This window comes from Cnephaeus nilssonii (genome assembly GCF_951640355.1).
Source record: "Cnephaeus nilssonii genome assembly, chromosome: 15".
Taxonomy (NCBI): Eukaryota; Metazoa; Chordata; class Mammalia; order Chiroptera; family Vespertilionidae; genus Cnephaeus; species Cnephaeus nilssonii.
The window spans coordinates 63,912,526-63,929,417 of record NC_137086.1 but is presented as its reverse complement, the minus strand read 5'-3'; the positions used below and the strand labels follow the sequence as shown (position 1 = coordinate 63,929,417).

General features: G+C 50.1%; 1 protein-coding gene across 4 annotated transcripts in view; it reads right to left on the bottom strand.

The window, feature by feature from the left end:
• AFF3 (ALF transcription elongation factor 3) overlaps positions 1-16,892 on the bottom strand; it is a 514,559-nt gene that overhangs the window by 46,854 nt on the left and 450,813 nt on the right. For all 4 annotated transcript variants that reach the window (XM_079792550.1, XM_079792551.1, XM_079792549.1 and 1 more), the window contains 2 exons: positions 14,744-14,930; positions 5,323-6,417 (listed from right to left, as the gene is read on the bottom strand). In XM_079792550.1, the coding sequence (XP_079648676.1) occupies positions 5,323-6,417; positions 14,744-14,930 (1,282 nt within the window). The remainder of the gene's footprint in view (positions 1-5,322; positions 6,418-14,743; positions 14,931-16,892) is intronic.

Sequence of the window (16,892 nt, the reverse complement as noted above, 5' to 3'; positions counted from 1 at the left end):
CCTGCACCCAGTATTGGGGTCTTAACACCCCAGATGCTGAGCAAGGAGCACTAAGAAATGATCTTTCCCTTCTCTGTGTCTGCGTTTAATGATGATTCATTAGATTTTATGAGCTTGGTGTCAGGCTTGACATAAATAAAGTTTCATAAGTTAAAATTTAAAAAGGTCATAAATAATAAAATTATTTAAATACAGGACATTATGGAATTTATATATACTTACACATATTTATATATGTCTTTCTGCACATCTCCTTCTGTATATCTATATATGCCTATATAGCTATCTGTATTTCCAATCTATGTTTATCAATTTCTCTCTCTGTATATTTCTTATATATCTTTGTGTCTCTCTTACCCAAGCTCCTTTTCTTTCCATTATTCTATCTATGTATCCATCAATCCCCAGGTGGTTAACTGACTGATCAATCAGTTGATCATCTGAGGCCTGATAAATCAATCCAAAAGTAATGAGGAGGGCAGGATACCTAGAAGAAAACAGGAAGACAGAGGGGGAGGGAAGAAGTGGGCTTACCCATATTACTGAATTGTTTGAACTTGACAGTGCCCTTGCATAGGTGTCACCATTTTACAAACGAAGAAAGTGAAATAAAGAGAAGGCAAGGTCACCAGACTAAGGTCACCCAGGAGGCAGTGAGGACTACATAATTTGCTGGTTCAGCACAAAATGAAAATGTTGGGCTCCTTGTTAAAAAAGCAGGAAAAGTTCCTTGTCTTGAAGATGATTTTTTAAAAATTTGACAACAAAAGCAAAAATAAACAAGTGGGACTACATCAAACTACAAAGCTCTGCAAAGGCAAGGACACCATCAACAAAGTGAGAAGGGAACCTACTGAATGGGAGAAAGTATTTGCACACCATACAGTATATCTGATAAGGAGCCAACAACCCAAATAGATAAAGAAGTCACAGAACTCAACAGCAAAAAACCCAAAACAAACAATCTGATTAAAAAATGGGCAGAGGACCTGAATAGACATTTCTCCAGAGAAGACATACAGATGGTCAACAGGTACATGAAAAGGTGCTCATCATCACTCATGATCAGGGAAGTGCAAATCAGAACCACAGAGAGATATCACCTCACACCTGTTAGCATGGCGATGATAAAAAAGACAAGAAACAACAAGTGTTGGCGAGAACATGAAGAAAAGGGACCCCTCCTACACTGTTGGCGGGAATGGAAATTGGTGTAGCTACTATGAAAAACAGTATGGAGTTCCCTCAAAAAATTAAAAATAGAATGTTATCCAGCTATCCCGTTTCTGGGTATTCATCTGAAGAAAATAAAAACACTAATTTAAAAAGATATGTATATTTCATGTTCACCTCAGCATTATTTACAACAGCCAAGATATAGGAACAACCTACATATTCATCAATAGATAAATGGATAAAGAAAATTATATCTACATAATATCTATATAATATACACTGAGTGGCCAGATTATTATGCATTCAGAGATCATAATAATCTGGCCACTCGGTGTATATTCACACACATATACACATGATACAAACAATGGAATATTATTCAGCCATAAGAAAAATAAAATCTTGCCAAAATGAATGAATGTTATGATAAGTGAAATAAGTCAGACAGAAAAAACATAAATACTATATAATCTTGCTTATATGTGAACTCTACAAAATAACAAAAAAATCCTAAATAAATCCCCAAGCTTATGTACCTAGAGAACAGACTGGTGGTTGTTGAAGAGCCTGGGGGGTTTTGGGGGAGAGTGGATGAATACATGAAGGGGATCAAAATGTACAAACTTCCATTTACATAATAAAAAAGTCCCGGGATGTAATATACAGCATGGAGACTGTAGTTGATAATACTGTATTGCATATGTGAAAGTAGACAGGAGAGTAGAACTTGAAAGTTCTCATCAGGAGAAATGAAATTTGTAATTATGTATGATGATGGATGTTAATTGGACTTATTGGACTTATTGTGGTGACCATTTTGCAATATACACAACAAATATAGCATCATCACACTAGAAACTAACACAATGTTATTATCAATTATACCGCAATTGTTTATAAAGCAGGAAGAGTAATGTAGAAAGTACTAAAGTAGAAAACATTTCCTGTCCCTCAATGTCTCTCTCTTGATCTGCCATGGTGGTGTTTACTTGACACTGTCCTTGAGGCGTTGGCATACTTGGGAGGGGGGAGTGTAGACTCTCTAGTGCCCAGGATCCTGTCCGGTGACTGGGCGCATGCATGCACCCCACCAGCAGAGGATTTCCACTGCCTAGCAGTGGTGGACCCACCTGGTGAGGGCAGAAGGTCCAGTGGGGCATTTCCCCTTTCCCTGGTTCCCACAACCCAAGGAATCCAGCAACCCTTAGGGGATTGCAGTCTCCTTTCTGGGAATACTCAGAATAGGACACGTCTTCTCTGGACCACGCATGCTCTATTGTCCTATCAGACTTCAGTTACAGAGCACAAATTCAAAGAGAAAATGGAGAATATGAAGACGGCAACCACCAGCATTAAACTCCAAGCCCAAGCCCTTCTGAGCAGGGAAAGTACTGCACAAACCTAAGACTGCCTTCTATTGGGAGACCTGAGCCAGACAGCCCAGGCTCACTCCTGCTCGGCCCCTTACCACCTAGGGAACCTGGGCAGGTTGCTGTAAGCTCCTGAGCCTCAGTTTCCTCATCTGAAAAATGGGCATGACAGTGATATTTGCCTCATAAAGTTATAAGGACTCAATGGTTTAATTTACACATAGTGCTGCATCTCTCATGAGGATATGCATATGTGTCAACTGTTGTTAATGATTTTTTTTTTTTAATTTCTTTATTGATTAAGGTGTCACATATTTGTCCTCATCCCTCCATTCCCATCCCACACCCCTCCCCTTGGATGCCCCAACCCTCTGTTGAACTTAAGCATTGGTTAGGCTCATATGCATGCACACAAGACCTTTGGTTGATCTCTCCCCCCTCCCCCCACCCTCCCCTATCCTCCCTCTGAGGCCCGATAGTCCGATCGATGCCTCCTTGTTTCTGGTTCTGTTCTTGTTCATCAGTCTATGTTGTTCATCATTTCCCCTAGATGAGCGAAATCATGTGTCACTAGAGATATACTTATAAGAATTGAATGTGCGACGAGCAATAATAGTTATGCTGACAGGCAAATGAATCAGTCTGTAGTGAGTTTCTTTCTGGACCAACAGTTCTTTTGAGACCCAATATCAATGTCCACCAGTTCCCTATGAGTACATGTCGGCACTGACCCCTCAGCTCTGGATGGTGGACAAATGGTGGTAATGCAGGTCCGACTCCCTCTGGTTTGGTCTCGGCCGGACCCAGGGGCACTGATTCACCCGGATCCAGGGGCCCACGGCCTCACCCGGACCCGGGGCCAGGCTCACCCGGATCCAGGGGCCCACGGCCTCACCCGGACCCGGGGCCAGGCCCACCCGGATCCAGGGGCCCGCGGCCCCACCCGGACCCGGGGCCAGGCCCACCCGGATCCAGGGGCCCGCGGCCCCACCCGGACCCGGGGCCAGGCCCACCCGGATCCAGGGGCCCACGGCCCCACCCGGACCCGGGGCCAGGCCCACCCGGATCCATGTTGTTAATGATTTTGTCCTAACTTTGGAACCATCCATGATTACTGCAATCTTTGGTTTGTCACCCATTGTGTTTTTCACTTGGTCCAAGTTACTTTTGAAGACATATAACAGGAGGGGACAATAATCCTCAAAATTGGCTTTAATTTATGACGAGGTTACTTCCATGCTGAAAAATCTTCGAAAACTGCTGAGCATTTGGGTCAGCTTCCAGATGTGTTTCCAGCTTCCCTGTCCTTGCACGGCCTTTCTCGCGCCTGCGCTCCCTGGTTTACCCTTTCCCCCCTTTTGGTGCCGCTTCATCCCTGACCCTCTGACTGCAGCCACGTGCCACGTAATGACATTTTAGTCAATGATGGACTCGGGATAGTGGTCCCATAAGACTGTAATGGAGCCCGGCCGGTATGGCTCCGTGGATTGAGCGTCATCCCATGCACCAAGAGGTTGCTGGTTTGATTCCTGGTCAGGGCACATGCCTAATTGTGGGTTCGATCCCCAGTAGGGGGCGTGCAGGAGGCAGCAGACCCATGTTTCTATCTCTCTTCCTCTCTCTCTCAAATCAATAAAAACATATTAAAAATTTTTTTAAAGATCATAATGGGCTGAAACATTCCTATTGCTTAGTGATGCTGTAGCCGTCCTCACATCATAGCGCCAGGCATCACTCACGTGTTTGCGGTGAGGCGGTGCAAACCAAGCTGCTGCTCTGCCCGTCCTATGACAGTACAGCACATACAACTATGCACAGTCCGCAATACTGGATAATGGTAACACACAACTATGTTACTGATTTGTGTACTTATTATACTTCTTATCGTTATCTGTGTGTTCCTGCTACGGATTAAAGTTTTTTCTGTACAATAGTATGCCCTCTTATGTTAGCAGCAGCCTCCTACGTCTCCTGTTCGCCTGCCTCTTTTCTCTTGTGCTTGATTTAAGGTCATGTTGTTTTCCACAGTAACATGCTGTGCAGGCTGCTAGCCCAAGAGCAATGGCCTGTCCCATACAGCCTGGGTGAGTAGGAGGTTAGACCATCTACGTTTGTGTCACTGCACTCCGTGAGGTTTGATCAAAAACAAAATCACCAACCATGCATTTCTCAGAGCAAATCCCAGTCGTTAAAGGGCACACGACTGAACTCAAATCCCTCCTCCTCAGGGCCCCGTCCCCGCCCCTCTCCACCACCAAGCTCCTGATCAGCCTGCTGAGGCCGTGCTCCTCCCACTGGGCCGTCCCCCCACCGCCTGGCTTCCTGCACTGGCCTTCAGGCTTTCCCCAGCCACAGCCTTACATTTTGCCGGCTCCTTAGTCAGTGAGGGACCCCACTGTTGATGTCACTGCATCCCTCCCAGCAAAGAATGGGGTTCACCGCGAGGCTAGCTTTCTACAGGCCCCGCTCGCCTCGCACACACTTGATAAAGACTTCCGTATGCCTACTTCAACACGCAGTGGACAGGGCTTAGCTACCAGAGCTATATCGTGGGGATAATAACGGTACTCCTGCCCTGGGTGGCTGTAAGGGTTTACCTGAATGTCTGTATGCCAACCATTTACAACAGCATCGGGCCCGTGCCAAGTGCTATGTGAATGTTTGCTGCGTGAAGACACACAGAACTGCTGCTGCCTCCCATTCCAGACCAGCAGCTGCTTGTGCTCTGTCACCCCACCCACAGCCCCCCTTCCCCAGCCCCGCAGCCCGTGCCTACCTTGCGTTTCCTCTTGGATTTGGGCAAAGCCTTTTCTACGGGTGTGTCGGATGGGTGGCTTGGAGGTGCGCTCTCAGCGTCCTTGGCCGCAGGCGCGCTCAGGGCCCCGGCCTCCTGGGGCAAGTGTTCTGGGATCCTGGACAGGAGGGTCAGGTCTATTTTGACCCAGAGAGACCTGACCTCGTCACTGTCCTTCAGGGGGGAGAGAAGTTCGTTGCGGCCGAAGGGGACCAGCGTGTAGAACTGCTCCTCCAGCTCCTTGGCGATGTCGCTGGTGGTCCTGGCGTTGATGGAGCCCACGGGTGCGCGGGGCCCGCCGCCGCCGCCGATGCTGCTGGCGGCCTCCTTGAGCCTCTGGTCACTCGCAGAGGCGGCGGCCACGGCCTGTGCTTTGGCCAGAGGGTACTCCTCCTGCTCCGACTCCAGGTCGGAGTCCGAGGAGGAGGACGAAGATGAGGACTCTGTCTCGATGAACTCCTTGGACTTGGGGACGATCCTGCTCAGTCCCCGCGTGCGGCGCTTCTCGCAGGTGACGGAGGCGCGCAGCTCCTTGCGGTGGCTGGTCCTGCTGTTGGCACAGGGCCTGGCTTTGGTGGGCTCGGGAGGGATGGGCGGGATCGCTGCGGTCGCCCCCAGCGCGTCCGCGGGCTCCTCCGGCCGCTGGCAGTTAGCGGTCTCACCGGCAGAGGTCCGCTCGGTGCGCCTGGGGGGCTTCTTGCCCGCAGATCTCCGCGTGGGAGCGGGCGCGCTCTCCAGGGGTGCACCGGGGACCGGCGGCGGGGCGGCTGCGGTCACCGCCACGGCCACGGCCGCAGGCGGGGACTTCTGCTTCACCCCCTTAGTCCCCGGGGCCTTGTTGGCTGTCCTTGGCCTCTGCTCTTCCTTGCAGGCGCTCTTGACGTCCTTCTCTCTCAGGCCCGCCTGGCACCCGTCGGGGAGTTTCCCGCAGTCCTGCGCGGGGTCCTTCCCGGGGGCATAGTACTGACTGCTCTCCAGGCCGTGGCTTTCATTCTGGATCAGAATAGGCGGCTTGTGGGGATTAACTTTGTTTAGCCATTTATCCAGCTGCCACTTGTTAGAGGACGCAGGCTCAGCCTAAAAGCAACAAACAAAACAGCCTTCATTACAGACCTGCTCAAAAGGCGCCCGGCTCTTTCATCTTCCCTTACTCCTCTAGGTGTCTGAGCATAGAGCGAATGGGGGGCGGGGGAGGAGCAGGGGCGTGGCCGCATGGGGCAGCTCTCAGTTGGCACCTGGATGCAGGGTGGCGTCCCTTTCCTGTCCCAGGTCGCTTAAATGTCAGTACTTTGAAGCCAATTAGAAAAAATTTAGGGATAGCACTGTGCTTCATTAGAACCCATTTCCAACACCTTTGCGTGTTATACAATGTATATCTTTTATAATTATACATACATACATACATACATATATACTTACACGAGATTCCGTGAAAGTTAACTTGGGAGCGGTCTGGAGGCCAAGTGTTAAAGCGCTCAGTTTCTATAAGACTTAAAATTTTGGGGGCCATTAGAAGGGGGGCTATGGGGAGCCTATAGTCCCAAAGAAGGGACATGGAGCCCACGCGGTGAAGGCAAGCCGGGCAGGTACCAGCAGAGGCAGTCACTGCGGGCAGACGGCTTGGCTGTGGCGTAGCACTGCCACTTAGCAGCCGCCTGTGTCCGTGAGCTCTGGCGGCTGGACTTGGTTAATCCATCCCTAACCGGCTCCCACCCACTTTGCCAGAAATGTTTCAGACATGAAAGTGACCATGGGAAGTCTTTCCTGCGAGCGATAAGTTCAGAGCAAATCCTGGGTATTCTAGGTTTTACCAGTAAACTCTGCCCCGGGCACAGAGTGCCTAGGCCCTAGGGCCCTGGTCGGCAAACTGCGGCTCGAGAGCCACATGCGGCTCTTTGGCCCCTGAGTGTGGCTCTTCCACAAAATACCACGGCCTGGGCGAGTCTATTTTGAAGAAGTGGCGTCAGAAGAAGCTTAAGTTAAAAAATTTGGCTCTCAAAAGAAATTTCAATCGTTGTGTTGTGGATATATGGCTGTTGACCACTGCCCTAGGGGAAGGCCTTCATTCTCTGTCCCATAAAAAGGTTAAGAACCGAGGACATGCTTGATCGGTTGCTTTCTAATAAAGCCCATTGATCCATCATCTGTGATGATTAACAGAAAGGAGGTATATTGATAAGTGTAGAACTCTAACCCGATTGTTTGCAGTTTGTGACCATACGTGAAAAGGAGAAGATATTTGAGTTAGGTGATGTCTTTTTCCTTCCCCACAGCCTCCCAGCCTCTGATGGTGGCATCTGCTGTTTCAGGGGAGACCAGAGACCAGCCTGGAATAAAGAAGGCGTTGCCTTTTGAACATGGCTGGTTCAAGTCCAGAGCAAGTCAGCCTCCCTCGTAGGAGAAACACATTTTCTTTAACACAATAATTTCAAAAGTTGTTTTCATGTATCAAGATTTGTTTTTCAACAGTGGGCTCCACATGGGGAAGAACTCGGGGCACAAACCCTTGAGGAGCGTGAAGGGAAGGAGGGGCCTGGCTGCGTCTGGGCGAGTCTGGGGTCGTAGCTCAGGAAGCTGGGAGCTTCTGAGGGGCCAGGCGGCCTGGGGCCAAGGCGAGGGACCCAGAGCATGGGAACCAGGCACTGAGCGTGGCAGGGACCAGGGACATCCTGCTGCTTCTTCCGAAACAGATGAGACCGGCTGCACCCCAGGGACCCCGGCAGCGGTGCCCAGTGGGCCCAGCGTGAGCGTCCGAGGCCCTTGCCCGGGGCTGTTGGTGGGGAGGCTTCCCCCAGGGACACAGGTGTGGGAGGAGAGACCCTCATGGCCCTGATTGGGGGGTGCCTGGTCTTCGCTTTGTTTGTTTTCATGCACCAAAAGCAAGACACAAAGGAACACAAACATCCTTTTGGCGGCCCCGAGTTGTGACACGGCAATTCCGACCTCGCTTTACGTGGCTTCTCGGAGAGGAGCCCACGGAACGCAGGCGCACACCCCGTGCACACTCACTGCCGTGCAGCGCGGGCACGGGCAGCTGCTCCACAAGGGGGAGCTGTCACCTTCCCTGAGAGGAGCTGAGTGTGGCTGAGAGCTAATTGGGTGGCAAACAATTTATGGCTCCGGTTACGGTCTCCTCCCACCCCCACTGCTCTCACCATGTGGCCACTGACAGGTCAGTGACTTGTGCGCCTCTGCTTCCCTAGCCCAATGGTCGGCAAACTCATTAGTCAACAGAGCCAAATATCAACAGTACAACGATTGAAATTTCTTTTGAGAGCCAAATTTTTTAAACTTAAAGTTCTTCTAACGCCACTTCTTCAAAATAGACTCACCCAGGCCGTGGTATTTTGTGGAAGAGCCACACTCAAGGGGCCAAAGAGCCGCATGTGGCTCGCGAGCCGCGGTTTGCCGACCACGTCCCTAGACAAATGGGGCACAGGAGATAGGGATGCGGGCAGAGGGGCCTCCTGCAGAAGAGGGACACATATTGGGAGGGGGATGGCAGAGCATGCCCCTCACGCTGGCCCCACGCCATGTTAACACTCCTTCCCGCCCCACCATCCTGAGCCTCCCACAGCTCACACCTCCCAGCACTTCCTGCCGGACACTCAGAGTGAAGGGGACTTAGGACATTTAATATGCGCCCGCTGCCTCATGTGCTTTGAGGTCATTTTCCCCTCCACTTCACAGGTGAAGAAATCGGTCTGAAGTACCATTTACAACACACCACTAAATCACGCTTTCTTTCTCAAGGATCTACAATGACCTCCTCCTGCCTCTCAAAGGGAATCCGAATTTCTCGGGCTGGTGTTCAGGACACCCATCACTTTACAGTCATTCTTCGTTGCTGGAACGCCTACAGTGTACCTCCTGCTTTACATATGCCGCCCGATTTAATCCACACAGATAAGAAATATCGCTGCAGGTTTGTAGATGCGGATCAGAGAGGTTAAGTGACATGTCAAAGCTGCACAGCTACCAGGCACCCTGAGACTAAACACGTATCGGTTTAGGTTTAAAGAGCAGGTTCTCTCCCCGGCTGCCTCGCCTAATCTCCCATTCCCCGGCAAGCTTCAAGAAAGAGGAAGCTTTTGAGAAACGCGGGTCTTCAACCTAAAACGAGAGAGTTAGGTCTGATTTTGGAGATCACCACTAACTCTCCAAACAACCTGTGCCTCCTGTTACCCTCAACTGCACGGCCTTCTGGTGCTCATGCTCCTTCCCTGCGCACACGTGCCTCCAGCAAAGCCCAGCCCTCCCGCTGGGCAGGAGCCAGGTCTCCTTCAGCGTGTCCCTTGCAGCGTCTGCACCAGCCGGGGAGGCAGGCTGCTGCGGCTGCTCCTGAGAACAACGCACGCCGGCTTTCCCTCAACTCCTACTCTCAGTCCTCGTTGTCCCTCAACTCCTACTCTCAGTCCTCCGAGCTGAGCGGCCATTCCGGGGGCGGGCAGTTGTGGCCCCGGGAGCTGAGCCGTGAAGACTTCGTGTCGTGAAGGGGGACACAGGGTGGGACTCGCGCACTGGCACGCAGCCGGGATGGCCGCCTTCCTGAGCAGCCCCAGGGCTTCTGCCGTGTTTTCTCTGCTTGCTCACTGCTTTCTATTTTCAGCCACGATTCTCCTCCCCGGTTGATTCTCCTCCCTGGTGAATCTTCATTCCCACTCATGCCTAAGCCTCCACCGAGCACTGCAGTCCCTGCTCCATCGGACGCCTTCCTAGCACCCCCTGTCGTGCACCCCACAGACGCCTCGCTGGGGAGAAGCTAGTTCAATCAACGAACACCTGGCATCACATTTCTGCTGATTTTCAAGAACAACCCAGGGCAGCACTGCCCACAGGTGCTTGTAGTTCATAGAGTCCACGAGAAAGGTTTCCATGTCTGGGGAACGCGCAATGGAAAACAGTTTCCTTGAGCAATATTGCGGGCTGGGTGGAGCCCCTGGGGTGAGTGATGGTTAAGCCGACAACCCTGGCCTTCCTTGTACTTGTGTGGCAGGGTCTGGGAGCTCTGTGCCGGGGTGCAGTCTGCTCGCTGAGGAGGCGTCACTGTCCCCCGGATAGCTCTGACATGAAAGGGTGCATCATGCCAGAAAAGAAGATGAAACCCAAGTGTCACAAATTAGACTGAGAACACTCGGCGAACATCAGGCGGGAGGGAGGGCACTGCACGGTGGCTAGTGTTTGCGGTGGCCCCTCTGCGCCAGCATGCGGACAAGGCGTATATGATGGTGAGGCCGTTCAAGGCAGTGTCTCTACAAGCAGGGCCGTGGAGGGCAGTGCAGAGGGAACTCAGCTGAGCCCTGTGGGTGCCGGTGCTGGCCGCTGAGGGGAGAACGCGGGCCCCTGAAACATCATGAGGGCCTCCTCTCCTCCCCACATGCCAGACTGTTATGAGGGCCGGGGGGGGGGGGGTGAGGGTCAGAAACAGTTTGCTTCTAAGCAGCAGAAACCAGCCTGCACGGTGGAATGGGAGGTGTGTGGCTACCATGGGGGTTCAGGGAGCCGAGTCCCGTGCTCTCTGCAAGGTGACCTGGGCCGGCTCAGCCAGAGGGAAACAGTGACGCCGTGGAGGGTCAGGCCCATTATGTTACTTCCCTTCTTTGCAATTTTCATTCGGGAAATTTGCTTTATTTCTAAAGGGCATGTGTATTAATCTTGGGGAAAATGTTAAAAGCAACCTTACTTTTATTCCAACTGAGACATCCCTTTCCAGCAGAAAGAAGCGACGTGCAGGTGACTAACCCGCTCTTGCCACTTCCACATCCTCTCTGCACCCAGAAGCAAGGCGCTGCAAGCTGTGTGTGGCCCCAGGCAGCTTGGCTCCAGGCCTGCTCCACAGAGCGCCCTCTCCAGAGCCAGGGTCTCTGAGAGATGCTGGGAGAAACAACAAGAGCTTCCTTTCCTCACCAAGGAGTTCAAGCCTGTGATCATCTCAGGGACATTCAGAAAGAACTTGCTTAAAGTGCCTAAGAACTCACTCAGAAAACTACAGGACATTGAAAAAAGAGATAGAGGAAGACATAAACAAATGGAAGAACATACCATGTTCATGGATTGGTAGAATCAGCATCATTAAAATGTCCATACTACCCGAAGCAATCTACAGATTCAATGCAATCCCCATTAAAATACCAACGGCATATTTCAAAAATCTAGAACAAACTCTCCAAATATTCATCTGGAATAAAAAAAAAGACCCTGAATAGCCACAGCAATCCTGAGAAAGAAGAACAAAGTAGGAGGGATCTCAATACCAGATATCAAGCTATATTACCAAGCCACGGTTCTCAAAACTGCCTGGTACTGGCACAAGAACAGACATATAGACCAATGGAACAGAACCCAGAACCCAGAAATTGACCCAAGCCATTATGCTCCATTAATATTTGACAAAGGAGGCAAGAGCATACAATGGAGTCAAAATAGTCTCTTCAATAAATGGTGCTGGGAAATTTGGTCAGACACATGCAAAAAAATGAAACTAGACCACCAACTTACGCCATACACAAAAACAAACTCAAAATGGCTAAAGGACTTAAATGTAAGATGGGAAACCATAAAAATCTTAGACGACTCCATAGGCAGCAAAATCTCAGACATATTTCCTAACAATATCTTTACCGATACAGCTCCTAGGGCAATGGAGACTAAGGAGAAAATAAACAAATGGGACTACATCAAAATAAAAAGCTTCTGCACAGCAAAAGAAACCATCAACAAAACAACAAGAAAGCCCACTGCATGGGAGAATATATTTGCCAATGCTATTCCAGATAAGGGTTTAATCTCCAAAATTTACAGAGAACTCATACAACTTAACAAAAGGAAGATAAACGATTCAATAAAAAAATGGGCAAAGGCCCTAAATAGACACTTTTCAAAAGAGGACATAGAGAAGGCTGAGAGACATATGAAAACATGCTCAAAGTCACTAATCATCCGAGAGATGCAAATCAAAACAATAATGAGATACAATCTCACCCCTGTCAGAATGGCTATCATCAACAAATCAACAAACAAGTGCTGGCGAGGATGCAGAGAAAAAGGAACCCTCGTGCACTGCTGGTGGGAATGCAGACTGGTGCAGTCACTGTGGGAAACAGCATGGAGTTTCCTCAAAAAAATTAAAAATGGAACTCCCATTTGACCCAGTGATACCACTTCTAGGACTATATCCCAAGAAACCAGAAACACCAATCAGAAAGGACATATGTACCCCTATGTTCACAGCAGCAGCATTTACAATAGCTAAGATTTGGAAACAGCCTAAGTGCATATCAGCAGATGAGTGAATTAAAAGACTGTGGTACATCTACACAATGGAATACTATGCTGCTATAAAAAAGAAGGAACTTTTACCATTTGCAACAGCATGGATGGAACCGAAGAGCATTATGCTAAGCGAAATGAGCCAGTCAGAGAAAGATAAATATCACATGATCTCACTCATATGTGGGATATAATGAACAACATAAACTGATGAACAAAAATAGATCCAGAGACAAATGGCAGGGCAGGTGTGTTAGAGATCAACCAAAGGACTTGTATGTGTGCATATTAGTATAACCAATGGACACAGACACTGAGGTGATGGGGGCTTGCCCTCAGGGGTGCGAGTGGTGGGGGGCAGGCTGTCAATTGGAAAAAAAGGAGACATAAGTAAAACTTTAGACAATAAAAAAAATTTTAAAAAAAGTGGCTAAGAACTGCACTTCTCCTAGGCTGGGCTTCAGCCTCACTCATGAGAATGAGACGCAACTGCTCATGGGGTTAAGCTTCACAGTCACAGAGAAGAGCCGGGACAGGGGTCGTCACAGACACTAACGCTTTTTACCCGCTCCGCTGCCTCCTTGGCTCCTGTGCTGTCCTGGAACCGTTATTTCTTAGAGCTGACACTCTTCTGCAGTTTCTTAACAAATTATAGCATAGCGTTGGCTTTGAAGAAGCCTAACTCCTTTACTTTATTGAACTCCTGTATTGTTTTGTCTCATATTATTCCCGTTATCAGCCCAGCTCTGTGAAGACAGGGACAAGCCGGATAATTGCTATATCCCAGAGCCAAGCACCAGGTCGGGGGCACATGCTCGATAAGTATTGGTTGAATGAATACGAAATGAGTGAATGAATCACATTATAAAGAAGGAATAATAATTTAGTTTCGGGGAAAAGTCAGGGTTGTATCAGCCTGTGGCTTTTATAGGTTAGTGTTGCTAAGAGCCTTCCTTTATATGGAGGCCGGGCGGGTGGGGGGTGGGGGGCGGAGGTAAGCCTCATGGGAAGGGGAGGAAGTGCGGGAGAGAGGGTTTATTTCCGGGTGCATGGCAAGTGCTCGGAGCAGAGCAGGAAGGTGCTGGAAGAAATGAGCGTGGGGAGTATATTCCCGGGTTTCTCAGTGCTGCTGGAGGGGGAGACCCTGAGGGAATTAAGCCCCAGCTGCTCTCCAGTGTCCTCAGGCACACGCACAGGGCTGCGCACAGTGTGCCTGCGCGCTCCCTCTCACCGCCTCGGTTTACATAAGTGCTGCTGGTTTCATTTCACAGCCCATTTAGAAATGTGGGCCCCAAAGTGCTACCGTGGGTTGTTAGGTGAAAAATGAAATCCTACCATCTAAAGTAATGTCAAATGTTTATACGCGCAAGAGGAAACTATTTTACTCCTTCTTTAGACATGAAAGTCTACTGTACAGAGCCATGGACTTGAGGAATTTACCCTCAACCCTCTCCCAGGAACCTCCATGCCCTGAAAGACTGTTTAATATTTCCCTTTCCCCGTTAAAGTTGAAATAGCAATGTTTTTATTGGCACCTTATAATGTTTTTATATGAGGCATCTAAATCTCCCATGTAGAGACTCATTATAGCTAGAAAAGGTTTCATTATTATTTGTAGGTTGGTGCTCATTTTTAAAAAACATTTTCACAAAGAAAGCATAGTTAAGAAAGTTTTATTAATACTTATAGCTCTTGTTCTTCTAATCTGCGACAAACTGCAAAAGGGTCAGGTCTTACCATGTCCAATCCATAAATCTCCTTTCCGTGAGTCCCAGGGGGCCACGCGTCCCATTCAGTAACCGGCCCTGGCTGGTTACTGCCCTGCTGACCCCTAGGGAGACCTGATCCACTCCAGCCAGCGATATTCCCAGCGTATTTGGAAATTCCTGGCCATCAAAATAGAGATTTTTGGAGATGAAAGATGCAACTTCTGTGCTCCCAAGGAAGCTCTGTAATGAGGAGAACTGCGAGGAGGGGGCAGAGCAGGGAAAAGGATGAGCCCAAACCAACCTGACAGGCTGTCAAGGGGCCGTGGCCTCAGGGGTCGTGGCTGTCACAGCACGAAGCTGGGGCGCTGTGAGGACCAGGGTCCAGGACGGACTGAGGCCCAGGGCTTGGGCCGTGCAGGTCTTACCTCGGGGCTGGAGTAGTGGGCAGGCTTGCTGCCCTCGCTCTCGCTGGAGCTGCTCTCGCTCTCGGAGTCGGATCCCGAGCTGCTCTCCGAGTCGCTGGACGAACTGCTGCCGCTGCTGCTGCTGCCGCTGCTGCTGCCCTTGCTGGAGGACACGGAGGCTCTGCAGCTGGCCTGCTGGACCCCGGCGCTGCCAGCCCACGGCCCGGGGGAAAGGGAAGGAAAGTCAAGTGAGCAAACACGCAGCACCACCGCGCAGCTGTCACTCCACCAGAGGAGCGAGAAGGCACAGGCGGCACATTCGTCCACCATCACTCGGCACGCGAAGAGCTATCGTCAAGGTCGAATCCTGCCAGTTCCGTGGTTACATACATGTGGATAAAATTGGGAGTGGGAGTTGGTGCCCCGTGGTAGTCGGGCCTGTTACGTGTATGGCCGTTCGGAGGGGAAGGCGGGGTGGTTCCGAACGGCGTTCTGTCCTGCCGCTGTTTCTGGGAACGCCTTTTCCAGGGCACCCCCAAACACAACCATCTACAAAGAGGCAAGGAAATCCAAAATGCTTGGAATATTTTGTGAAAATTGAAAATGTCTGTTTGCTTTATTTTAGGACGTGGGCTGCGAGGAAGGGAACAGTGTTCCTTTCTGTCCTTCCCTGGCCTACTGGAAGGTTCCGTACAGTCACCGCGGCCCAGCGGTTACATAACCCTGCGCCCCACCTCCTCCCGCCCTCAGACTCGAGTGCTGCGTCTTCCCAGGAGCTGGCTTGCTGAGTAAACAGTCATTTTCCTCTGAGCCCTTCACTGAAGGCCTGGAGATCCATCACGTACATGGTTTTATATATTCCAGACCCCAGGAGAGCGGCTGCCTTAGAGCAATAACATTTCAAAGTATACTTCATGTTCACATTTCATGCTGAAATTCGCCAGGAAATTATATACGCAGGTTATATATTCAGACAGAATCAGAAAAATGGACATTTTCTAATGGTAATTAATTAGCCACAAAAATTCAAATAACACACAGCCACCCAAAAAGTGTTTGAGGGAAGAATAAAGTTTTTGGTACTCCCATAATATTCAACCTTTTCAAAGTCTGTACTAATTAAAACACATCTAACTCTGTTCTTTCGAGGTCAAACGCTAAACCCAGAGAGGCAGCGATCACGTTCTCATGGGACAACCAATGCTTGCTTGCCCCTCCCACCGTGACCACGGACCGTGAGCGCAGGCCGGGCGCCGGGCTTGGCAGGGGCGAGGCCTCAGTGCAGTTCAGCCTGGACAAGGTCAGGGACCATTTTCACCGGCCCCTTACGTCTCTGACAAATGCTCTGCGAAGGACGGAATCGCATAAATCCGTAGTGTGGGGGCGCGGGGAGTGGGGGTGAAGGGGTTATTACTCATTGGAACCCGGCTTCCAGGAGCATGACAAGACAAACACCGTCTTGCAGGATATACCTGAAAATAAAAGCAATTTGTGAACTGCAGGTCAGGGAAAGAGCGCGCTGGAACGTAACCTTGCCTAGAGGTTTTTATTTCTCCCAGTGTCACGGCCCACACCCACGGTCTGACAAATCCTTCAACATCAGGCGGCATCTGCCTGCTCGTGCCCGGCCTGAGCGGCAGGGATTTCTCGTGCAGCCTCTCGTTTGCGTCTGGTGATGAACGAGCAGTCCTGGCTCTTTCGAAGGGAGGTTAGTGATCAAAGGTTGTAAAGTGGCTTTCTTCCTTATGAACGAAAACCCACCTTTTCTGCTGGCGAAGCTGAGATGGCTACTATCAATAAGGTCATTACAAACAAAAGAGACTATCAGTCTCTGACCCAACACGAACACCTGAGATCCACGTGAATCGTTTGTCAGGGGGCTCCCAAAACACTGGGGTGGGGAAACGTCAAAACACAAACCAACACCCCCCACTAATACAGCCAAACCAAATCCAAAAGCCCCCAAAGCGCAGCCACACAAGGCGGAGGGAAGAGATAGTGCCCGCCCCACTTCGGATGCCCTTTTCTGAAGACTGGGAAACCAAGATGAACAAGGAGCGCGCTGGCTGGTTTTATGTGATGGCCAAAGGCTTGGGTCCCTGACGAGGATGTTCTACCTGCTCCAGTGCCAACAACAAAGAGCATGTGATGCGGGCGCTGCGTGTGGAGT